The following is a 25,617-nucleotide window of genomic DNA, read 5'->3' as shown; positions in this document are numbered from 1 at the left end:
ATGCCATTGGAAACCTGCCTAGAACTTCTTTTCACGCTTCGATTTGCTGCAAACTCTAAATCCCTAATAAAAGGGACATACTGACGCAAGAGTTCCACAAACAAATAATAAACACATTACCTGAAATACTAGAATCATATACTTCAATCATATACCTAAATACCAGTGATTTCACATAATTTCTAAATTATCTAAAAGAGCCACATGTGGTCCTTTTACATATCAGGCCACCAATCAGCCCTACACCGAAAAAGTCAAATTATACATGTTGTGTTATATTATGTATGTTTGTAAAGCACACTATCACCCGTGACGCTATCCTGGCTTTGAGCAGGTGTGTGCTTAGCCCTGCCAATGGTACGTTGGTTAATTGAAAAGTCAGGTCTTTAGCTTTTTGCGGAATTCAAGAAGAGAGGAGCAGGCTCTGATATAGAGTGGGATGAGTGCAAGTAGGAGTCCTGCATAGCAGAGATGTTGGGGTGGTCAGTGGAAGGAGATGCAACTGTTTAGGGTAGGTGGAGCCTTCATTGTGTGCGTCTTTGAATGTGAGTGTGAATTGAGCACGTTTGTGTAACTGGGGCCAGCAGAACTCCATTTGATGTGATATGGTGTGAGATCAGTGTAAGGGTTTGAGCATGAGTCTGGTTGCTGAGTTCTGGATGGATTGCACTCTTCCAGTGAATTGCTTGGTGATGTCGGCGTAGTTGTTGTTCCCATAGTCCAACTTGTTGGTGACTAGGGCATGAGTGACACTTTCTAGTTTTGCTTGTGAACATTTTGAAAATCTTCCTTTATATTTTCAGGGTGACTGTGTTGACTCGTGTGGTCATGCTCATGCCCATGCCCATCTTGCTGTCAGTGAAAAATTCGGAGGTTCTTGGCATCAGTGTTGGTGTGTGGATTTGAGTTGTCCCGTTTAGGAAAGTGCACCTTTTTGACATGGTCACCCGTCACTGTGTGTCTGGTAATTGATGCAGTTTTTATTTAAACTGCACTGGGTTCTTGCTAACCAGGTCCCCATTGACAGATCCAGTTTCCTAAGTGTTATTGTTCCCCAATTGGCCATACCTCTGCCCCCCCTTTAAGTCATCAGTAAATGGTACCCCTTGTACCTAAGACATGGGTACCAAAGAGGGTCCTCAAGGATTGTAACATGTATTGTGCCACCCTCAGGGACCCTTCACCTAGTACAGGCAGACTGCCATTGCAGACTGCATGTCTTGGTGCAGCTAAAAGTGAAAACATGACATGTTACACAGCCTGTGTGCCATCTCCCTTAACACTGTATGCTATATATGTAAGTCCCCCCCTTCAGCAGGCCTTAGAGCCCTGGGTTAGGGTGCATTATATTACATATGAAGACATATATGCAAGAGCAGACATACCCCTGCTATATCTTAGGCAATTCTCAGACATAGTGAGTGAACATGGAAACCATTTTAAGTACATGTGCTGGACAGTGGTTAGTACGAGTTTCCCAGCTACATGATGGCTTCACTGAAAATAGGTATGTTTGGTATTAAACACCTTGTATAAATAAACCTTCACTGGTGTTAGTGATGGATTTATTAATGCATGCACCCAGAGGGCACCTTAGAGGTGCCCCCTGAAAACCTACCATTTACCTGTGTGCTGACAGACTACTTCTAACTAACCTGCCACCACCAGAACCCCAAGGGTTTCTGACCTTCAAGGGTGAGAGCCTTTGCTCTCAGATGGACAGGAACAAAGCCTGCTCTGGCAGGGGTGTTTAAATACCTCTCCCAACAGCATGACCTGCAAATCTGCATTCCACCGCCCTTGGTATGCTGCAGATTGGCCTCGCTCTGAAGGGAGTCTCTGCCCCCAACACTATACCCTCCCACCCCAGGGCCCATTTGCCACCTGCACAGGTGAGAAATTTAGATTTCAGAGAGGTGTGTCCACCTCTCAGGTCAGTCCCACCCCTAACCTGAGCTGCTTGATGTGGACGTAACATTTAGAAATCTGCCGTCTTGGTTTTGGCAGAATTAGGCGAACCCCGGGACAGGGTTAAGCCCACTTCCCACAGGAAGTTGTCATATAGGGGGCATAGTGACCCCAAGGGTTGGTAGCCTATCGGCTACTACCCTTCACTCCCCTAAATGCCCCTAAATTCAGTTTTTAGGGGAGCTGCTGGAACCAGGAAATCAGATCCCACTGACCTGAAGTACACTCCAGAGAGAAAAAATAGTGAACTGAAGACCAGTGATAGACTTGGCGCCAGTCCTGCCAGCCTGCCTGCCGACTTCGACAATAGTGCCAAAGTCGCCTTGTCCTCTAGCTGCTTAAACTTCCAAAAGCCTGGGAAGACTGATAGCCTTCACCCCCGCACAAGGAACTTCTGTGTAGTAGCAGAGCTGCTTCCCTACAACCTTACAGGCAAGCAATAAACACTGAAGAGGACTCCGGACCCCGGAAATCCGATGGTGGACAGCACCACTGCACCTGAGCCTCTACCCCCGTGTTGAAGTGGGCCAACAGTACCCGCGTGGTCCCAGCCTTCCCAGATACAAAGTCAATTGTGGGTCTTTCTACTGCAACCTTCAAGCCAGAGCCTGCAGCCTCTTTCCGCAGGCCCCAGTCAACGACATCTGCCTCCGGTTGATGGAAACCTTATGGTCCACTGCACCTCTTCACCCGGACGCCCTAAACTGAGGAGAAGACCACTGGTGTCCCTACATCCCCAAGCCTCGCCCACTTGCTGGTTCAACCTAACTGGTCCCCCGGTCCTCACCTGCAGCAACTTTTTACCCAGAGCAATCCCCATTGACTTAGACGGGGCACTCCGCACCCGGCCGCCCCAATGCAGCCTGCTGTGACCTGTTGGTGTGGCCTTGGATCTTGCCCCCGTAACCACCCTAAGTCCAGGAGATTGGGCCCGTAAGTTGCTGTAGTATGCCTGTATGCCGTACCTTTTTTTCCTCCACCGGATAACATTGCAGCATCTGACAAATGCACCGTTGACTTTTGAAACCTAAAAGTTTTTCTCTTGCAAAACATACTTACCTGTATGTATTTATTCTGGTGCCTAAACCTACATAAAGATACTCGTTGTTTTTTGTAATTGGTGTGGATGTCCTTATTGAGTTGTGTGTCTCATGTATTGACTGTGTGTGTATTTGCAGATGTCTAACTCTCCTCTTTGATAGTCCTAGGGCTGCACACTACCCCCTAAAAAAGAGCACCTTGGGATTGCTAAAGCAAGCCACTGTCCACTAGTAAGAGAACCCCTGAACTCTGCACAATATATCTCATTTTGGTATATCGTATAAAGAGCCAGCTTCCTACATCCGGCTACCAGTTGGACTGCCATGGTGGGGTGTTCTTGCAGAAGATCACTTTTTCTGTCTTGTCGATGCGGAGCTTGAGACATTTGGCTTTCATCCAGTTAGTGACTTCGGTCATGTAGCCATTGCACTTGTTTCTTGTGTTGGAGGTCTTGTCATGGGGGGAAGGCACGAGTTGCTTGTTATCAATGTAGGCGAGGATGTTGATGTCTTTTGCATGGATGATACTGGCCGGTGGTATCATAAATGCGTTGGAGAGGGTGGGGCTAAGCTGGAACCTTGAGCCACTCCACAGATGCGTTTGCGGACTTCCAAGGAGTGAGGTGTCTGGCTGAAGGCTTGTGGGCTATCCCTTAGGAAGGAACTGATCCAGTGGAGAGCAGGTCCTTAAATGCCAGTCTTGTGCAGGTGTCTGATGAGGATGGGTTGTGAGACTGTGTCAAATGCTGCAGATGTCTGAGAATAAGGGCTTCTCTGTCAAGGATTATGTGGAAAGCACCTGTGGCAACAACGAGTGCTGGACCTGAATCCGGACTGTGTTGCATCGAGGAGCTGGTTGATGTTAAGGTGTTGGTTGAGAGCTTTGGCTGGTATGGTACGATGGAGATGGGTCTGTTGTTTTGTGCTGTGGCTGGGTCAACGGATGGTTTCTTGACCAGGGGCATGGCTATATAAGCACCAGAATGCTCTACAACATACGATCACAGACATTTTCAGACTCCAACCTGCAGGGGAAATGGATCTGCTATTAGGATAACCAGTAGTAGTATATTAATTGCAGCATGCTGTATATAAATGGTTATAACATAGTGTACATTTTCTATTGGTGATGTTCTGAAAACTGAGCTGGTAAGGGCCGAAGGACCATTTCATATCACTGTTGGTCTGTACAGATCAGTTGCAGGTCTACAGCAGGGAGAGTCTATCACTGCAGCAGTACTGTTGGATGAAAGATGAAGCTTCCTGTAAATGTAACAACCTGGTTCTTTACAGTAGTCCTCTCCTCCTTTAGTAACCATCTTTGGCTGTCTATAGGTTATGAGAACTCCTTTCACATTGCTGTAATATTTAACCCCTTTTCTTAGGTCCGAGAAATGGTAGAAATCATTACGAGAGAATTTACACTAATGGCAGGAGCAGTTGGGGAGGTGAGTGGCTACACTTCAGTTTTGTTTTTCATTTTTAAATAAAAAGCTGACTGAGAATCAGGAGATGGTTATCTTTGATGGAAGGGAAGCACACAGGTATTTATCTGATGTTCAGTGGGCATTATATGGAAGGCAGCCTGTGACCGAATGAATTTGACACCTGTCCCACCTCCTCCACATAAAAAACAAATGCTCCCATTTTCAGAATATTTGATAGGAAAGTGAACTTTGAGACAGGCTGCAAGAAGGATAAATGTGCCAAGCCAAGTTTTCATTGTGGTTGTGGAGTGCATTCTCCAATTATGTGGCCCAGATAACTAAGGGAATCCTTTCATTTGATTTTTCTTTATCTTCTCGAAGTATACAAAGAAAAAATGACAATTTGAAGGCCCTTATGTACCAACGACGTTCCCCATAGACAGGAGGTCCATCTTACTGCACCAATTGAACAATCATACACCAAGATTTACAAGTTTATAAAAATGCATTTTATAATGCACAGAGATTCAGGATATGTCAATGAAAGAAATAAACATCAAGAATGGTGAACACTGGAATAAAAGGGCACGTAGTGTGGTTTTCTGTTTACCCTCTAGGAGGAGCTGCATTCATATGTAGCTTAAGCTTAGATACCACCTACTACAAGTAAGTGCAGACAGAGTCTGTATACCAAGCAGTGCTTGATTTGTGTTTGCCTGTGCATGACAAGGGCACTCATTCCAAAACACCAGCACTTATTTACAATTACGCCACATGGCGATCTCTGCCTACTGTAGCGAAGAGCTCACCAGTAGAAATTGCGGAGTGATAAAATTAGACCTCCAGATCATCACAACAGCTTGGGGTGACCTGGGATAGTTAAAAATTTCACACTTCATTTTAATATGATTGTTAGTTAGGGTGGCACTGGCATTCAGGATAATGTTTGCAAACAACAAATTTATAATAAATCGAAATTGACCCACAAAAAGACTTCATTCTCAAAAGACTCCATCTTTGGCAATTAATGGTGGGGTTGAATGTAATCAGACACGTGGGGAAGCAGTAGGGCTTTTAGCTGTGTGGCTTTTGGCAGATTCAAATTCTTGTACGTGTTTGCCACAAAGCAGAACATGGTAAGCTTCTCTCATGTGCCCCCATGTTTGGACTTCTTCACAGCAGGTTTTGTAAAGCAAATGGCCTAAGCATATTGGGGTGGGGTGCCCATATAGATAGCAATTGTTGGGTCTCCCCTGTGACAGTGCATGCACTCTTGTTGCAAGAGATTTTGTATACAACAAGGGGCTTGCAGCACCAGAATTGCTCAACTCTTATGGGCTTCATTCTCCTCCTTATAGCCGCCTTCTAATGGCCAACACGTGCTGGCTTCAATACTACTACTTTCTTCTGCAGCATGGATCAAGTACTAATTTGCTTCCGCTTGATTGCTGTCTTTCTGCTAGTCGTGCTGTGATTGAGACACTGCTTTTATTTTTTCTTATTCCACTTCAATTTTGTCAAAACTCTCGTAACGGTTTTACTATAACGCACACTTCAGAGAAGCACTTTTCTCCTTAAAAATTGATGTTTATGGTGACAATAGATGTTACCTGCTTTTTTGTGACAGTAGATGTTATCAGTTTCCAAATGTATTTTCATAAAGGCATAGACAGGAGATGGGCACATTGCTTTGTTTATGTGCTAGGATTTTTTGATAAATGTTTTTCTTTTTCACTATTAATTGATTTTCTCAGAATCACAGGAGTGTTGTGCAGATACCTAATAAGTACTGGCTCAGCCAGTAGGCCTTGTCTTTGAGACTATTGGCTCTACCATTGCTTTTTGTTCATACTGTACAGCATGGGCATTGCGATTTTGACAATTTGTTGCTATGCTGTATAACTGTGGTTGCTGTGCCGCATGGTTAAAAATAATAATGAAAAAAGATTAAGCTGCATCGAGGGTAAAGCACTTAAAAAAAAAATTAAAAAAAAAGGCCCTGGCTGCATAATAGTGCTTTTTAGGTCAAGCTTAAGTGTACGACCTCTTGCATACTTTTAAGTATACTTCTTCTGTGGCCTTCCAGCTATTTCATTTGTTAGTTTTAGTGTCATTTGAAAACCCTTGTTTGCTAGTGGTCAGTCATGCCTCTTTGTCCCTCCTTCTGTGTGGGAGCAGAGACCAACTACTGTATAACTATGCTTTTTCCTGTTTATCTGGTCTATAGGGGACATTTGTTTCACTTTGTTTCCTGCTCCTGCCCAGCAAAGCTTCCATTTTCATTTCCATAGCATTCTTGCTCTGAGTTTAGCTTAGCTGTAAACAAGGCTATAAATCAGGCTGATATCTTGGTCACTTTTGGTCTTTGTGGGCTCTCTGGACCCTACATCAGCTGCTTGGCTTCTACCTTTCCTTGGCTTGGATGTTCTTTACAGATTATGCCTGCCTGTGGTGCCGAGAACAAGGCCGGAGGGTCCCTTGCATGCAACTCCAAAAGTGTCCCTCAGTTCTCACACACTCCATGCCCTCAGCTGTGTCAGAGCCCCACACACGCTGTTTGCCAGAGCTCCTCAGTTCTTACTGTCAGTACATACACTGCTGTTCCAGTACTGGGACCTTGCACTCTGCTCCATCAGTGTACCTCCGTTTACTCAATCCAGGCATGGGCCTGGACCCCACAGACAGCAGACACAGGCACCAGACCCCACACACGCTGTCTGCCAGAGTACCCCCGTTCTTACAGTCAGTACACGCACTGCTGTTCCAGTACTTCGACCTCACGCTTAGCTCCATCAGTGCACCTCAGTTCACACACTCAAGGCGCTCAGCTGTGTCAGAACCCCACCCCTCAGTTCTTAGCCAGCACAAACTGCTGTTCAAGTACTGTGACCTTGTGCACAGCTCCATCAGTGCACCTCAATTCTACCCCGGCTTGGTCACTTCCTTTCCTATACTGTTACCCCGCTCATATACAGTTCCATTACAGCAGCTCGATTAGAATATTCAGTCCCACTGCCAAGCCAACCCAAAAGAGCTAAACACAGCTCAGCATAGTGCACCTCAAGTCTAACATCCAATGCCACTGTTGATGGGAACCACCACAGCTCCACCAGAATCCATCAATTCTAACATTCAGTGCACGTTTCTTCTCAGTACTGAGGCTCCCGCACGACCACCTTCAGGACTCTTTGCTTCTGTGGTTCAGAGGCAATGCCACCCCCTTGCCGGGCCGCACTCGCAGCTTCACCAGGGCACCCCCTGGCTAACACACTGCACTGGCACGCCAATACTAAGTTTCACACATAGCTCCATTAAGATACCTCACTTTTAACCTTGTTTGCCCTTTACTATTCAAGTACTACAGTCCACATACACTGTCAGTGCACCTCTGCCCTAACCTGCAGCACCCCATTATTCCAATACCAGGAATTATACGGCGCTCCTTTTCTCATTCCTGACCCGCTGCCTTTCTGTTATTCCACCACTGGGCCGGGACACCGCTCTATCTATACCTCCAATCCTGATCTTAAGCGCCCCAATATTGTTGTATTATGATTCACATACAACTCTGCAGATGCACCTCCTGCTGTTCTGCATCACCCCGCTGTTCCACACTCTGACTTCTGTTTGAGGACATGGGGGAGCCAATTAAATCTATTCTTAGCTGCCATCTTAATTTGGGAAGGTCTGTTTCACCTATCTCGCTACATTCTTTCCTGTGCTCTATTTACTCTCAATGTTTTCTTTCTCACCCACTTTTCTATTTCCAGCTCTTAAAATCCACACTTTAAGTTTCACACTTACTTTCAACTGTTCCACTCTTCTCCCATTTTTATTTCCCTCTTCCTCTTGCTACCGCCTCTTCCAAACTCACAAAAACTTGGTTATGTCTTTCCTTGTTTCGTTCCTCTTTTTTCTTCATCAGGCGTTCATTCTTTCACTAATTTTTTCTCTTCCCTTCATTCTTTTTGCCTTTTTATTTGCTCTTTACTTTGACTCAGTGTGTGGCTGTTAACTTTTTTTTTCTTTCTTCCTTTTGCTGGTGTTTTTCTTACCTTTTAACTGTCAATTCACGTATTACTATAAATCCTTCTTTTTCCCGTCTGTGTGTGGAAGCCACAAGTTACTTGTCAGGCCCGAAGTGTCAAAGTGTTTTTCCCATTCTGTGTCTGTGGGAAATGTGTCAGTACATACATGTCCTGGTTCTTTCGTTGCTTGTTTGTCTCACCATATTTTTTTTTTCTCTAATGTTCATTTTTCTCTTTCTTTTCACACTTCTTTCATTATTTTTCCTGTCTTTCGTTCTCTAACTTCCCTTTTTTCTTTTGTCTCTCACGTTTGCTCTAATGGTTCTCTTAGTCGTGTTTTCATTTTCTTGTTTTTCTTTCATTTCTTTGTGACCCCTTTCTTTCTTTCTTTTGTCTGTTGTATTCCTTTTGCTTCTCTTTTCTGCCCCATCCGCTTTCTCTTCTGAAGCCTAATTACCAATGGGGCAACAGGTGCAGTGGCATGGAGGCCCTGAGACCTACGGACCTCATCAGCTTTAATTACTGCTGTATTTTTCTACCGAAATTCAGTCAACCATTTTCCTTTCTTACTTCAGGGCCCATGACACCGTTACAATGCCATTTGTCTTCTACATTTTTACTCCTGACTCCCTCTTTCCTGTCACCCTCCAATCCCTCCCAAATGATGGTTTTGTTCTAGTGTTTTGAACAATACAGTCTAATGCCAAAAGTTTATTTTGATAAAGGTTTGTATGATAATTGTATGTTTTAAGATAAAGGAAGAAGGTAAATAGAAGTGCTTTAGTTATATTCAGGCTCAGTAGAATTATATGGCAGGAAGATACGAAATTATGAGGCAGGGTTGACCAGTTTATGTGGGAAGAAAAATCCAGTTACGAATTTATAATGCCTAACTCAAGAAAATGTGAGACCTATTGCATTGCAAATGCTTGTTTATATTAGTTTTTGCCACACTAAAGGGCATCCACACTGCTGTACAGCATGTCTGCAAAACATTGCCAAAGCCAGTAGCTCTCATAGACGACAACTATTGGCTAGTTTTACGTTTGAGTGCCAACACCCACTTCGTTTCATTCACATTAACTTTGAAAAAGCGCACATATGTTGTGGGAGGATTTGATACTCCCAACAGTTTGCGTTCGGCCGACCGTTGCCTTTTGACTCCTGAACTTAGATATCAGCTGCTTACGAATCTCTCCAGTCATCCACATTTTTAGGTGTCTCTGACTGATACTATCCCTAAAGCAGCTGCAGATTACTGCAAAAGAAAAACAATACCTTCGACCTCACACAATTATTTTTTCTATTTGACATGATTTTATTCTTATTAGTTCAATTGCAAGAATTTTGGTGGGGGACAGGGGGGTGGCAAGGGGGCGGCCTGTTGCCAATGGTGAAAGATTGTTGGCATTAGCACCTAAAGGCAGGGTCTCCTGGTTGATCTTTTGCCAGAGCATTAAAATTAATTACAAAGTAAGCAGCCCATGTTGCTTCAGATATATTGCGAGTTTAAAAAAGGCGCCCTTTTAATGCGATTAACTTCTTCCCAGACAAAGTTTGGATTTTTACTTAAGAAAATAATTTTTGCCCGGTGTGATGCTTCAGATTTCTTCTTCTCAATCCAAAGGACATTTCTTAAAGTTTTCCTGAGGGTGGCAAGTGTGTAAGAACTGTGCCAGATTATTTGGTGATTTTCTTGATGCTCTCAGAGCTTCATTGAGCTTATTTTTTGCCAGTTTGCAAGCTGGTGATATCCTCAGTGTTCTTGATTCCAGGTTGGCCTTTCCCCGTTTACCGTTTCTAGGCAGTGCAATGTAGGATTAGTGAGCCTACGTAACAAGAGGTTCCTAAATAGATCCCAGTTTTCAAATGCATTCAAGTTTATTTTTTGATAAAACTCCAACACTTGCACCATTGTAGCCTTTATAGGTATAATTGAATTGTGAGACAATTTGATTTTCTTGAAATTTACTGTAAACTGGGAGTTTGGGGTTTGATCCCTGGATGATATAGGGCTAGCTGCCAGCTCGAGCATTTGAGGAAAGTGGTCACATTCCAGCTTTTGTACTTTATTGAAGGAAGCAACTCTGGGAAATAGCGGCAGGCTGACTAATGTATAGTCTAAAATAGCTTGTGAAGTGTCTGTCCAGTGCGTGAACACAGCCTAGTGTTAGCCTCAGAGCTACCATTCAAGGCTCGGAGGCCCAACTGTTCTAGCACAGCAACTGGATATTCCTTTCTTGCCACACCGTTTCATTGCCTTGATCCCCCGGACAGGTTTTCCCCATTGCTGTTTCTGGAGAATAGTCATGTCGTCAGGAGTGAATATTAAGTTCATGTTGTAATCCCCTGTGATCAGGAATTCAGGCGCTTCATCCCCTACTTCGATAGATGTTGTTTCTCCAGTTATTTCTTGTGTCTTTTTGGTGTTTGGGGGAACATATATATTGACCACTATTGAAGGCTTGTGTGTGTTTTGGAGCAAGCCTTTGAGTATCACACATAAAATATTAGGATTATCCTGCATCAGAACTGCACAACTTCTGCAGTGCAGAGCAGCTGACGTATAGATGGCAAAGCCCGTCCCCCTTTTGGTGTCCATACATCATGGATTTGAAGTAGGGTTTGGGGAAGCATATATATTGACCTGTATTGAAGGCCTGTGTGTGTTTTGGAGCAAGCTCACTACCACACATTAAATATTAAGATGATCCTGCCCGACTACTGCAGTTCAGAGCAGCTGAGGTATAGATGGTAATGCCCCCCTCCCCCTTTTAGGTGTCCATACTTCATGGACTTGATGGAGAGTGTAAAATAAATATTTGAGGAACCCTGGCAGTGGGATTGAAGACATAGACCATGTTTCTTGTAGGATTACCAGGTGGAATTATTTCTAATAGGCTATTAAATCAGCATTCTGTGATTTTGACGGCAGACCACGGATCTGCCATTAGCGGATCCGGAGGTTGTTTAGGGTATTGATAGGTGGAATGAAAAGAGAGAGTTAAGCTCATTTCGTAGGCTTTTTGTGCAGCGCCTCTTGTTACCATCCCCAATAATCTGTTCCTAATGTAACCCTATGTGGTAGGAGATCTTTAGCAGGGATAACAATGCTGCCTGGACGTTCTTTGCCTAGAGCATTTTTAGAACAGAGTAAACTCCCTTTCTGCCATCCAGGAGACCGCTAGTGTGAAACTCATCTTCTAGAATTAACACAGTGGGATAACCTGGTGCAGTATATAAAAAGATATCTATGCCCCAGTTACTGAAGGCAGTTTTTTTTTCTGAAGCAGTAAACTCACAACTTCTTCAGAGGTCCATGTAACTTGTGTTGCTTTGTTAAGATAGTTCGTCTGTGAGGGGGAAGACATTGGACCGATTCGATGTTTGACGAGGTTATTGCCACCAACGTACGAAGGACGGGAGGTAACTTCAAAATGTTGCATGTGTTTAATGTATCAAGGCAACCATTTGAAATGTATTTTGGTTGCAGCAAGGTTCTCAAGTTTCCTGGAATTTGCTCAGATACGTAGTGGTTCTGGGACAGACCTTTTGGTTATGTTAAAGGGGACAGTTGGCCTTGTTACCGATCGTTTGGGCATGTTGAACCTGCTAGGCTGGATGTCTGTCCCTTGTGGAGATGATTAGAACTGTTGTGCTTGGTGTGGATGGTTTTCGCTCAACAAGTGTCACATTTTTGCCTTCTGCTGTCATATCTTGTGTTGCTATCTTTATAAACTCTCAGGGGCTGCATGCTCATTTATGACAGTCGTAGAATAAAGGACTAAAGGAACAAATGGCAGGGTGAGTGTCTAAACATTACGGCATGATTGTGGGCTTGCAATTTGGAATTGCCTTGAGCTGTTGAGTCTAGTCAGCCCTAAGGCACTTGGACTATTAACACTGGTTCCTTGTGTGCACACACTGCAAGAAGGGATGTCCTCGATTTGGGATTGCCTTGGTTCGTTGGGTGAAGACATTCCTGAGTCACTTGGGCTATTACTGCTGGTTCCTTGTGAGCAAACACTGCGGGAAGGGATGTACATGAATGACATTTGTGAGCTACGACCTTGACTACAGAAATTTAGCATTGTGGTGCTTGCATCATTGTGATTGTCATAAGTCAGAAACTTATGACAATCCCTGATTTTTTTTATCAGGATATGCTGTGTCTGGAATTAAAGCATTTTGGGTTGTCAGAATACAATGTGTTGATGGATAAGACGCTTTGAGTGCCCCTGTGAGCAGAATCCTTGTGCAGCATGCTATTTTCTGCTCTATTCTGTGTATCGGCCAGTACCAGACTCAAAGCATTGACATTGCCAAATTCTGGGGTTTTGATAAATTTGGGTCTTTGTATTGCCCTTCTGAGCAGCATCCAGGTGCTTTATGGTATGTTCTGCTTTGGATATCAGCTAGCTCTGATTTATTTAATGCTGATTTAGAAATGGGGAAAATGCCATTGATGGTCCTTCTAGGGGGCCTTTTGTTTTGGCTGTTATTTCTTCATGATATTCCTGGTGTTTATGCTCAGAGAGAGAAGATCCACCAAGAATAACCTCAAGTGGAACTGTACGGGCCCAGCGATAACCAATTCAGGAATTTTGCTAGATAAATAATACTGAGCTACGCCTTTATTCCTGAATTTACTTTGTCTTTTCATTGTGTTTTTGTTGTGAGAATTTGTATTACAGAACTATTGTCTGCCTTCTGGCATATTGGTACTAAAGATGAATCTTGTTCATACATGGGGCCTTGCAGTTTCCTTGTCTGAGTAGGATGGTGTTAGATGTCCATTAAGTTGACCGGGGTGATGTGTAATTTCACATCATGTATTGTTGAGTCCGTGACTTGATGCTCCTCGAGACAAACTGGGGCTAACTAACAGCTGCTTTTATTGAACACAGCTTGGATATTCCAGGGGAAAATTAGGTGGGGAGTTTCCTTGTCTTGATTTTTGTTAAGTTGGGGTTTCAGCTTCGCTTTAATTTCTTTAGTAAAGGTTTCCAGAGATGAGGGTAGAGTACTACGTTTATCTGTAAGCAAGAGCATGCTATTTGCTGAGGCACGTGTTCTTATTGAGCATGGGTTATTCAGTTATTTAACTCCCCGATTATGGTGTTTGTACCGGCAACAAATATGGCCAGTGTGTTCAAAAGGTCAACTTGTAGATAACATTTTTTTTTAATGGTAATTTAAAGTATCCATTGTTGACTGAAAGGTTTTTAAAAGAAGATCCCAGGCAGTGGGAGGAGGGGCTGTTTGGATCATTACTTGCTTGCTTCCTTTGAAGATTGAGTATATGTTTGAGGTAAATGAGCTGTAAGTGACTCCCTGCAGAATTGCTACCATCTCATGGTCAGGAGCCTGTGGCCACTTCAGTGGAGGTGATCGAGACACTTTCACCAGAGATGTGACACAATTGAGCTTAGAGGACAGGACTACAGGGGATGTGATGATTTGCCTAGGCTGCCCCACTATTTCGGTGGCAAGCAGGGATTTACAAGGATCTTCAGTTGTTCCTGGGCACCCTTGTGAACGACTAAAGGGGCTAATTTGTTTTTTTTGGAGATGGTTGAAAAAAGCTGTACATTTTATAAAATAGTTCACATTATGAGCAATAACCAGCTTCCCAGATATTGTTGGAGATGATTTGTTGGTAGAACAAGACACCTCTTTAATAGAGTGGTTCCCAGAGTAAACAGTGGCTGGATTGCCAAATGATGTTGAGAAGATAGAAGTTTTTAAAGGAGGTGTTGGGATGGTCATTGAAGTTGCTGTCGCCCATGGCAGGAGGTTCACTATTTGCACCAGAACATTGTGCTTTAAGCTAGGTTAAGTTGACTGTGCCAGGAGGTTCTGAAACTGTGTGGTTGACATCAGAGATTGTGTTGGTACAGAGGGTGGATGGATTTTATGGTTTGGCTGATTGGAGAAGGAAGCTCAGCCACCTTGCTGTTTGCAGTTGAAAAAGTTACAGCTCCTCGATCTTTAAGGTGAGAGTTACAGCTCCTGGATCTTTAAGGAGTGGAAATGTTTAGTCATCTGTTGACTTTTTCTCTGAAGGTGTAGGAAGCTGGCTCTCTATTATTGTGGACCAAAATGAGGTTCACTGTACAAAGAGTCCAAGTAATCCCCAAAGGTAGACAGATGCACAAATTACATCCCAAATGCTCTTTTTTGGATTGTGAGGTCGAGCAGTTAGGCATATCAGAGGGTAGTGCTAAGCATGTAAGGCAAACATTCATGCAGTAAGTAAAATAAACACTCAATAAAGATATCTGACACCAATTTATAAAAATAGCACATACTTTTATATAAACTTTGATACCAAGATCACCGGAGGCAGGTGAGTTATTTTTGAGTCATTAATTTTTAGAGCGTTCAAAAGTCGACTGCATTTTTCAGGAAGTTCCAATGCAGTCCTATGGAGGAAAACAAAGATGGCAAAGCAGGTAGAGTGCAGCAACCAATCTCCTGGACTTCAGGCGAGTTTGGGGCAAGGTCCAAGACCACACCAAGAGGTCACCTCGTGGAGCTCAGGTGCATCCGGGTGCAGAGGTGTGTTACAGCGCTGGGTGTCCTATTCAAGTTTATGGGGATCAGTCCCGTTACAAAGTTGCGGCAGGAATGGACTGGAAAGACAGTCCAGGGGAACCCACAAGGGGGCTCAGCCCTTGAGGTCTTCAGTCATGTGAAGACACCCTCAGTCCACTCCTCCTTGGACTGTAGGGCGCGAGTGCAGGAGTGTCTTCTGGCGTTGGGTCCAGCACTGGAGTTTGTTGCGTCTGCAGGGGGCCCCGCAGAAACACACTGTAAGACGTGGACTGCGGGTCCAATCTGACCAGTCCAACCAAGGGGCTCAGGTTTCATGAGGTGGGGAGATGTAGAGACACCCTTGGTTTTCTTCTCCTGGGACTGGTGCAGAGGTGTCCTAAGATATCTGGTCCTTGCCTCCTGGCCACTTGCGGTTGCAGGGGGGGGGGTCTGCAGACACCATTCTGAAGTCCGCAGTGGACGGGCACAGGGTGGGCTTCTTTTCTGAAGGGCCTGTGGACCACGCTGACACTGTTGACTCACTTCAACATGGGCTGGGCGGCTCGGGTGCAGTGGTGATGTCAGGCGTTGGGTTTCGGGCAGTCCCGGTCCTCTCAAGTCTTCCTTGGGTGCCTGTGGAGACAGGGGAGCAACTCCTTCTCTCCAAGGGAGTTCCTCCTGGCGATTGGCGAAGCACTGTCAGATCTCCCAGTTTCTTGGAGTCTGCAGTGGCAGGACAAGTCAGTTGCTCCTCGAGGTTCAGGTGCAGCAGGCAGGCCAGCATGGTTGGCGCCAAGTCAGTCATGCTCCTCGGTTCTCTGGTTTAGCATGCTTCATGTACACTCCTTCTTTTGTGTCCAGCAAAGATCTGAGGTCCTGGTTTCAGGGGGTCCACTAAATACTAAATGTGGGAGGCCTTAATGGGAAGGAAGGGTAGTAGCCAATGGGCTTCTTACCCCTGGGGTCACTACACCCCCTAGATGACCACTTCCTGTGGGGAGTGGGCATCACCCTGTCCAGAGATCCTAAATTCCAACACACATAAGATAGCGGAATAACCTAAGTCGTGTCAACTTCAGGGTGGTCACCCTAGGTGGTGTTCCCAGTCTGGAAGTGTGACACGTCTCCTGTGTAGCTCATTTTCTCACCTGTCCAAGTGCCAGTTGGGCCCTGGGAAAGGTGGGTTGCCGTCTTCCTCTGAGGAAGGCCAGAGTTGCATACTAAAGGCAGTGGGCTTCTTTGAAGCTCTTGCCTTGGAATGCAGGTCATCCTGTGTGGGAGGGGGGTGGTGTAACACCCCAGCCCGGACAGGCTTTTGTTTCTGACTTCTCGAGAGGGAAGGCTCTCACCCTGGGAGGTCAGAATCTCGTCTGTTTGTGGCAGGCTGGCCAGAACTGGTCAGTGAGCTCACCAGCAGTTAATAGCTTTTTCAGAGGATATCTCTATGGTGCCCTCTGGGTGCATGTATTAATAAATCTATCACTGGAATCATTGATGGTTTATTAATACAAGATGTTTGATAACAAACATCCCTATGTTCAGAGAAGCCATCATGTCTTTGGGAACTTACAGGGACCAGTGCCCAGCACATATATTTAACATGGCTTCCCTGCACACTTGCTATGTTTAGAAACCGACAAAGACAGAGGAAGGGCATATTTGTTTGTGCATATAGGCACTCTCTTGTAATATAATGCACCCTGCCTTAGGGCTGAAGGCCTGCTGCAGGGGTGACTTACAGATATATTACAAACAGTGGCTTAGGGGACAAGGCACACAATGTGCGCCATGCCATGTTTTTAATTTTGGGAGAACCTTGTCATGCAGCCTGCAATGGCAGTCTGCATAAAATTGGTGCTGGGTCCTCCAGAGTGGCACAAATTGTGCTACAGCTCTGAGGGGCCCTCTTCAGTACCCATGACCTAGGTACCAGGGGTACCATTTACTAGGAACTTATAGAGGTGCTGAAGGGCCTGGTCACTTGGGAATCAAGCGACCAGGTGTCTTGTTTTGGGGAAGGAACACTGGCACTGGGGACCTGGTTAGCAGGAACCCTGTGCACTTTAGTCAAAATTGCATCTAAAAACCAGGCAAGAAGTGGGGGCATACTGCAACCAAAACTCAGGTCCCTACAGGGGGAAATTAGGCACGGTGTCCTAGGCCCCTTTAGTTTTCCATTTCATTTTAGTGTGTTTGTGCTGAGGGCAGTTAGCGTGCATATGGATGATTTAGGGAAGCTCGGACTTTCCCTGATCTCATAGTTTAACTATAGATGACTAGGTCATTAAAGCCCCCACAATGTGGCCGAGGTGTGTGCAGTCAAGTGGATCAGAGTAAAGGAGGGAGCAGGAAATGATGTACCTGTTTAGGTAACCAACAACTGCCCTTTTTCACTTATCCTAGCTAGCAGTGAAAGTTCTGGTAACTGATATGTGCTTTGTGCTGCCCAGCATGGATTGATACTTGTCCATCGTCCAACTTTTCTAGTATTGCAATGTCTATGTTTAGAGAGGTACTCAGGATTACAAAAGCATGGTCTGGCCTTGTGTGCCAGTGAGTTGTTACTGCTGCACTAGGGTGTGAGAGGCCCTAGCGCGGATCCTGAGCCAGCCTCACTGACGCCGAGCTCAACATTGTGCCGATGGTGACTGCAATGCAGAGCTCAGCCTCAGGCGCTATAACTTTACCTACAGGCTGCATGAATGACGTGCCCGCCTGTAGGGGTGTGTCTCACAGAGTCATTGTCCCGGCTGCCTCGGCAGTAGCCATTGGTCAAATCATGAGACTGACTCTTGTGACGTCATCAGTGAATCCGAATGCCGCCGCGTTTGGAATGTTTACATTGTAACGAGCCCAAAGCCTGCCACGAGCTGTCATCTAAGAGCTTTGCACAGTCAGCGCTCTGGCTTGACAGTTGAGGCGCTATGAATGCATGACAATGCATTTCAGTGCGTGATGCGGACCACAACACCGAAATGCGTTAATCTAACACCTGATGCATGGTACTTGGAAGGGCTGTGCGAGGGATTTCACCTGGCAAGGAAAAAGGCCTACCAAAGGCAACGAAATCCAGAGGAGCAGGAGCTAGGGGGTTAGCCCACCAACCTACAATTACTTACCTATCGCTCTCAACATACATGGGGCACTACAGGCATACTCTCTCCCCCACTGCCCTCACCCCGTCCCCCTCCCCACTTCTCAAAGCAGCCACGCAGCTGCAAACCACAGCACTGTCACTTTTTAGGTGTCCAGAGCATGGACATCATTTAGAGGTCGCAGCTGCGACCCCTGACTCGCCCCCTGCAACTCCTGGCACTGCATTTGCGACCCCTGGCTTCAGAGGTGGCAAAAACAGTGCCAGGAACAATGGGGCAGCTCGCCTTTATGCACATCGTTTGGAGCTCCAATTTCCTTGTTTTTTTTCAATGTTTTTATTACAGTAATAGTGAGTAATATTCCCTATTATGATAATAAACAGTGGAGTCCAATTAGCTGGAATGAGAAACTTCCTGACAGCTGAGGTAAGGAACAAAACCTTATAAATGTATGTTGTCTGCATTCAAGAGCCCATCCATTTCAGAGAGTTTGTATGTGTGATTGCGTATGTAGGTGTGAGATTGTGTGTGATGTCACTTCCGCTTGGCCTTTTGGTGAATTGATGTTCACGGTCAGGAGATCGCACTGTGTCCAGCGGATGGGGGGAGCATCCAGAAAGTCAGAGCGAAGCCCGACTAATGTGTCGGGTTCTGGGGGGGCGGCGGGGGCACACAGTGGGGTGCAGGCAGCACCAGGGCCTAGTCCCCCTCCCATCCAGCTCGGCCCTCTGGCCACAGCGTCAGCGCTGCTTCACGCCTCACCGAGTCCTCTCCACGTCTCGCTCCCGCCCTCCCTCGCGGCGAGCTGGAGAAGGGGCTCCGCAGACACCGGGACAGGAAGGGACCGACACGGGAGCAGAGAGCTGCAAAAGTGAGGGGCAGCGGTGCCGAGCTGGAAGGGGAGCGAGGGAGCCACAGGAGCAGCGACCCCGAAACCTCTACCAGTACCAGCTTTTCTTCTGTTTATCACTTCACAGCATAGACTTGCTTCAAGGTCGGGCTAAATAGGATTTTGAAGGCAACAGAGAGGACAAATGGCGTCAGAATATATTCCGCCGTTCCCCGTCTGTATTGTAATGTGCTAGGATAAGAAAAAGACAGACTCTTGGACTACTGCGGCACCGCAGAAGAGAGGCCGATGGACAAACTAGGTAATTTAGCGGTATGTTTGCCCTCTCGCCCTGCATAATATTGCAATTTTAGTGTTAGAGAGAAACATAGAGACTAGATAATTACTAAAGTAGGCAGAACTGTTGGGGGGAGGGGGGGTCTTCGGAGAGAAAGAGAGATCATTCTAGAGTAAGACCACGGTGTTTATGGTCTTGCATCAACATAGTAGTTGAACACAACGTGGGTTTAAGTTTCCAGGTTCTAAAATGTGTTGTTTATTTCAGTTCTTCACTTTGACCCTTTATCTCAGCCCCTCTCCACCTTTCCATCTGTAAAAAATATAGAGCCAGAAGGTTGGGAAAAATAATTCTTCCTGCAGCCCCCAAATGCTTTAACCTGGATGACTCCAACGCGTACACTACTACACAAGGAGACCCACAATGGTAGTACACTTAGTAGAGATACATCAATAACCATACTGAATTGTTGGGTGCCTCTTAAAAGACCTTCAGAGGGGTGTCCGCAGCTTCCCCTTCTAGCTCTCCGATGGAGGAAAGCCATGGGTGAAATTAAACATGATTCTTTAAGTGTGACATGCGGGGACTTGATGCCATGGTAATACTAATGCTGCATAAATGGTAAAAGGTTTTAGTGCACGCACCATGAACCAAACAGTCTAGATCCAGGGCTTACAAGACTACGAAGTTTGGCGTGAACTTGGTAAGGGCTGTCAACTGGACATATTTCAATTTTTTTGTTCTTATTTGCAGGTTGAACTGGAGCGAGCAAAAACTCAGCTGAAGTCCATGCTCATGATGAACCTGGAGTCCCGGCCAGTGATCTTTGAGGACGTGGGAAGGCAAGTGCTGGCGACCGGCGGAAGGAAACTGCCAGACGAGCTGTGCAATCTGATCAGTAAGTGCTGCGGCTGCTTCTCTGGTGGAACTGCTTTGGCTTCCCTTTCATTACCTTTACTGAGTACAAGATACATTTGTGAGATGTGCAGAGTTGTGCTGGAAGAAGGCTGGATATTGAGCATGATGACTGCAAGTCTGGAGGTGCATCTTATACATTCGTTTTGTTTTCTTATAGCAGTATATTCCCTTGACACTAGATCTCTGTACGCTCGTGTAAAAACCAAACAATAATAGTGTTGGTCACAATCTTTGCAGCTGATGAACTGCTAGAGCTGTGGCTGGGTTGGCAGTGAGGTCAACCTTCGAAATGTTTGTGATGCTTTTGGAACTACTTAAAAAAAAAAAAAAAAATAGTGAAGCAATTGTTCATTTTTATTTTTAATGTCCTTTGATATAATGCTATTAAATGATGCCCTGGACAACCAGTGACGGGCTGGTTCAGGCCTCAGGTACTGATGCTTTACTTTTAATGTCTGGTAGAGGTGGAATTCGAGACGCATGATGCACTGTTCACCCGGTGGCAAGTAGCACTCACTGAAGAAGTGAGCCAGTGTGAGCAAACTATGAGGCTTCATTCATCGGCCAGCCTGCAGCAGCGTGCTGCGGATAATGTCCTTTCTAGCAATGCTGGGCTGGGCTGGGATGGAGCAAGGGTCTATGCAACGTGCTATCGCTGTATAGTTTTCTCACCCTTTGATATCATGTTTAATAGTTCTCTCCCAGCGTTGCTTCGATGACTCATTGATATTTTGTTCAGTTTTGGACTCTGATTTATTTTTCTCTCTGTAGGTTTGGTGACATCGAATGACATTGCAAGGGTCGCCACGAAGATGCTGCGAAACAAGCCAGCCGTCGCCGCTTTGGGAGATCTCTCAGAGCTGCCAGATTACGAGCACATCCAGGCAGCCCTGTCCAGCCGAGATGGCAGGCTACCTAGGACATACCGACTATTCCGATAAAACTATACTGTACACAACAGAGAGCCAAAGTATTAAACTATATCTATTTTTGCTCCTTGGTTTTGGAATGTTCATTACCAGGAAAAACATAATGTAAAAGTGCAGAGGAAACTTGTGGCATCCCAGGAGAATAGTTTGAAAGTGTTTTTTATAAACAAAAGAATGAAACTTTTACGTGGGCGTTCATCATTGACCTAATCGTACAAGAAACATTATATGAAAACATTGCCTAAAGTATATGTACATACATGGGGAATGTTTTGCCTTTTATTTTGCAGTATTTTGTATTGGTAGAATGATTTTACACTGTTCATTTATTTTTGTTTCTGTAGCTGTCCGTGGTCCTGCAACCTCTCAATGGTGTCTCGCCCAAGTATCTCTTCCTCGCAGGGGTTCTGACATAGTCTTTACGCAGCCTCCACTAAGCGCTGTGGTAAACCTCGGCCAAAGTTGTCCATGTTTGCACATCCCATTTACTAATGAACCAAACTTCTCTTAAACAAAAACAAAATGGTTGCTTCCTCCCCACACATGCAAAGGACCCAGGTGATGAAGCTAGACTGTGCTGCACGCATCTAATATCCAAGGTATATTACTATACTGGGCCCTTTCCACGCACAGGAGCATCCCTTCACCATCCACACGAAGGCGCCGAAGCAGCCCCTACATGAGGATACGCGACGCACACGAGGGCGCATATTAGTCCCGTAGGAAGCGGGCTTGTCCAGCAGTCCCCCGCTCCTGCCACTAGTGGTGCTGCCAAGCCACACGCATGATCCACGCACACCGGTATTTATTAACATTGTAATCCACCCACAAGGATATGATTCCCTGTTATGACTACTGTGTGGCATAAAGCGTTAGTATGAAGACAGAGGGTAGAACAGTGTTTATCATGAAATTGTGCGACGCAAATTCATTTTTTTAAATGTTTTATCATTTGAGGAGATCCTTTTAATTAGCACTTTCAGCTTTAATGCCTTTGTGCAAGAACACAGAATAGGTAGGAGATTATTAGGTATTTAGAAGCAACTTATATAAAGAATCTGAAATGTAAAGGACCAGCGGTTGTTAGCGGAGTCACTGGGATGGATTATCAGATCCCAGGTTTGCCCTCGTCTGGGGAGTGGTCATCAGTCCTCTAGGGGTGCTTCATTCTGCTGTCAGTTTTAAGGATGGTAAAAAAAAGGAGGGGGGGGGGGTCTTCTTTATGGCATATTAGCATGGCAGAACACTGGGCACGAGGAGAGCATTTCTGATGCTGTAGAGGGCCTTTGGTGAAGAAGACTGTTGGGTGGGGATAAGTGGGATAGTTTGTTGACTTATAGTCTTTTTAGTGAATTAGCCACTTCCCTTATCGGAGGAGTTTCTTTAAAAACGTGTCTTGGTTAATATGTTCGAATTCTTTGAATGCAGAATACTTTAGGTTCCCCTGCTGGCCTGAAAGCTCCATTATATCTCTGAAGCCGGGTCCTGACTGGTAATTTGTCCTGTCATCATTGCTTTCATCCACGTCTTTTCCTGTTTAGCGCTCATTTGCTTTGTTTTTATAGCTTCTTTGGTCTATTGTTGTTGCCCTGGTGCTCTGGTCAGTCAGCACTTCCTCAGTGTTTCTGATCTTAGCACTGGATCTGATCTGCCCTTCTTGCCCCATCGTACAAGTGGATTGAAAGAAAAAGAGGGTCAGCTATTTGTAAAGTTTGCCCCTGCAGGGCATTTCGAGGTGATCCATTTTCTTACGTGCTTTGTGCTGCTAATTTACTCCCGCCTTTGTGCAAAGGTGTTTTTCTTTGTGCTTTATTTGTCTGAGTTAAGGCTGCTTCTTTATTCTTGTGTAGAAAATGGATGCAGAGCATATGGATTACATCCCTAATCCATTATCCAACTTTTGGGACCTTTGCTTTTTGGCTCCCTTTGTACAGTTTTGTGTCATAGCTAGGAGGGCGTCTTGTGTGTTTTTCCATCATGGTTGGAGTGCCTAGTTGTAGTGTGAACAAATTCTTTCAGGGCCTGTATCTTTATTTCCTTCCTTGTCTTTTCATTTAAGTTTTGGACTTTGCTAATATTAGGCTTTTCTGTATTCAACAGTGGTTCAGTTGGATTCTTTTTAGAATTATAATACAACAAACGTTAAGTGGCTTCATCAGCTTTGCAGAATATTAACTTCCACCCCTGATGAGGCTTTAAAAAAAATAAAAAAATAAGTCTGGGTAATTCCTGAAGATGGTCGCTCATAGGTATATTCAGCAACTTACATTCTGTCTGAATTTCGCTTCCACGCTGAGTTGACTGAGAGAACCGTCACTTATAGGTAAATTCTTTCACTGTTTCCATTTTTGCTGTCCATTCAGGAAGAACTCTTTGGTCATTTTTCTGTGAGCTCCACCTTGTATGTAGTTCGTTCAAGTGTGTTAGTCTCGCACTATATCACGTTCGAGTCCCATAGGTTCTGCAGATGTTGGCTGTTTTTATGATTTAAATTTGATTCTACATTTACAAAAATATCTAAACTGGGAAATTGTGGATTGTTGGGGTGCCATCTGTTGCAGATCTTAAGTCTGGATAGTTGGAATAGTCGCACATATTAAGGGGAAAGTCTGTGGGATTAAATATGAAAGAAGCTAAAAATTGACAAAGGGCATTTTGGCTGGAGATTGAGGATGTAGTTATATGTGGGCATAAGAATTTAGCCGTAGTGTATATATCGCTGGTACAAGGCTGAGAAATCCCTAAATTTCAGCTGTTTGTGCAGCTGCTGCGGCATGCCTGGTGACCTAGACTCCAGCAAATGTCTTAAAAGCGTGTCCAGGATTTGTCTAATAGTATTTTTTTTTTTTTATGTAAATCTTTTCATCACTTTAGAAATACAATCAAGTACCGGAAGACAGACTCACTGCCTATGCCTTGGTTTTGTCTCAAGGTTAAGATTATATGCCACATCTTCAAGGTAATACTGCTGTTTAAATGTGTTTCTGGTTGGCACCAAACCTACTTACATGTACCCCTGTGCCTTGTTCTGCTTCTGGTTCGCTTGCTACTGACGTTCCAGTTGTATAGTTCTGTATATAATCACGTGTATGGAAAACCAGTGTCCTGTACAGTAAACATTTTTAAGTGTGTATTGTTACCCTTCTGTGAATAATAGTTTTATTTTCAGAAATCTTATTAAATTATACCTATCAGATGCTGATGTCCTTTTTTGTGTTGTAAAATGAGAATGTATTTTGGGTGTGTACTATATAGCTGCACACTAAGAATAAGCATTCAGTTAAATATCAGTCTTTCCCTACTAGTTTTACATGCAGTGCAACAAACACAGGCTCATTTTGTAGACTGACAGTAGCTACGTCTGAATAAACCTCTTTTAGTCCTTTGAATAAGTAGGTAATTTGGCAAGCTAAAAGCCTATTAATGGGAGGCCATGGCGGCTTCTCGAGGGCACAATGCACGTAGGTTGAGAAACAAGTGGAAGCCAGTTGTGTGCCTGAACAACGGTGCTGCATTTTACATGTGAATCAGAATAAAGGTGTGTCCGCGTTTATTTATTTTTTGTTTTGTATTGATGGAATTACCGTAAACAGAGGGCTGCAGGCTACATCACCTTCCTGACAATGGCCCGAAGTCTACAGATGAACAAGTCAAAACCTCAGCATTTTAGAGTAGATGCAGTGTATACACCTCAAAGGGCTGGTGGTGTTGATTGGAGAAATAACAGGAATCTAATTTACGCTAGGACACTGAAAGACACCCTAGAGCATGGGTACTCGCAAACATTTTCCCAGGGGCCACAAAGTTTGGTCTGTGGTGCAACCGAGGGCCGCATTGATGCTAGCAGCATGCTGATTAAAGGGAGGCAGGGCCTCTGGTTGGGGAGGGTTTGTGGCGTTATGGTGGCAATAGGGGGCAGCAAAGCATATAGATCTAGTGACTGAATTGCACAATGTGAAACCAGAAAACCTGGCATTAATCCCAGCTTCCCCACTTTACCAAACGGTGTGATCCTTGGCAATTTTTATTTCACGTTCCCTTCTTTTTCTTCATTATTGTATGTAGGAGGACCTCACAATGCATGACTTTGGCATGTGCGCTGTGCAAACCTTTCTCCTGTGTTTGATTTAATAAACTATAAAGTTATTCATGTGTAATAGCAAATCAGGCCAATCAAAGAGTGCAGATAACTGACTTGCCTCTTAGTTCACTATTGGCATTGTTATCAAGGTGGGGGTAAGAATAAATGTTGGGGGTGGGGGAAAGAATGAAAGTTTCTGAATTTATGTTTGAAATCTCTCGTTTAAAAAAAAAACTTATCCAGGCACTGATATAATCTTATGTACTTAGATTAAATGGTTCTGTGTGTAAATGAAATACACGTTTTGAATTTTTAAGAACACTTATCATAGTTGTGGACATTTAGTGCAAGATTTCTTAAAGAATGAAAGTGTTCCTGCAGTTAAAGCAGTGCAGGACAAATTCCTTACTTCCTTTCTATATGTTCAATCATGTTTAAATACAGTGTCCCCTGTTAAATCGAGTAAA

At 44.6% G+C, this 25,617-nt stretch overlaps 1 protein-coding gene across 1 annotated transcript in view; it reads left to right on the top strand.

Moving 5' to 3' along the window:
- Positions 1–24,265, top strand: part of PMPCA (peptidase, mitochondrial processing subunit alpha) — an 88,487-nt gene extending 64,222 nt beyond the window's left edge. The window contains exons 11-13 of the mRNA XM_069241605.1: positions 4,394–4,456; positions 19,976–20,120; positions 20,912–24,265. Coding sequence (XP_069097706.1) covers positions 4,394–4,456; positions 19,976–20,120; positions 20,912–21,081 — 378 coding nt within the window. The 3' untranslated portion in view covers positions 21,082–24,265. The remainder of the gene's footprint in view (positions 1–4,393; positions 4,457–19,975; positions 20,121–20,911) is intronic.
- Positions 24,266–25,617: the final 1,352 nt, after the last annotated feature.

The sequence above is a fragment of the Pleurodeles waltl genome, chromosome 6 (genome assembly GCF_031143425.1).
Source record: "Pleurodeles waltl isolate 20211129_DDA chromosome 6, aPleWal1.hap1.20221129, whole genome shotgun sequence".
Lineage (NCBI taxonomy): Eukaryota > Metazoa > Chordata > Amphibia > Caudata > Salamandridae > Pleurodeles > Pleurodeles waltl.
Note: the sequence above shows the minus strand (reverse complement) of the source record. Positions and strands in the feature narration are given on the sequence as shown.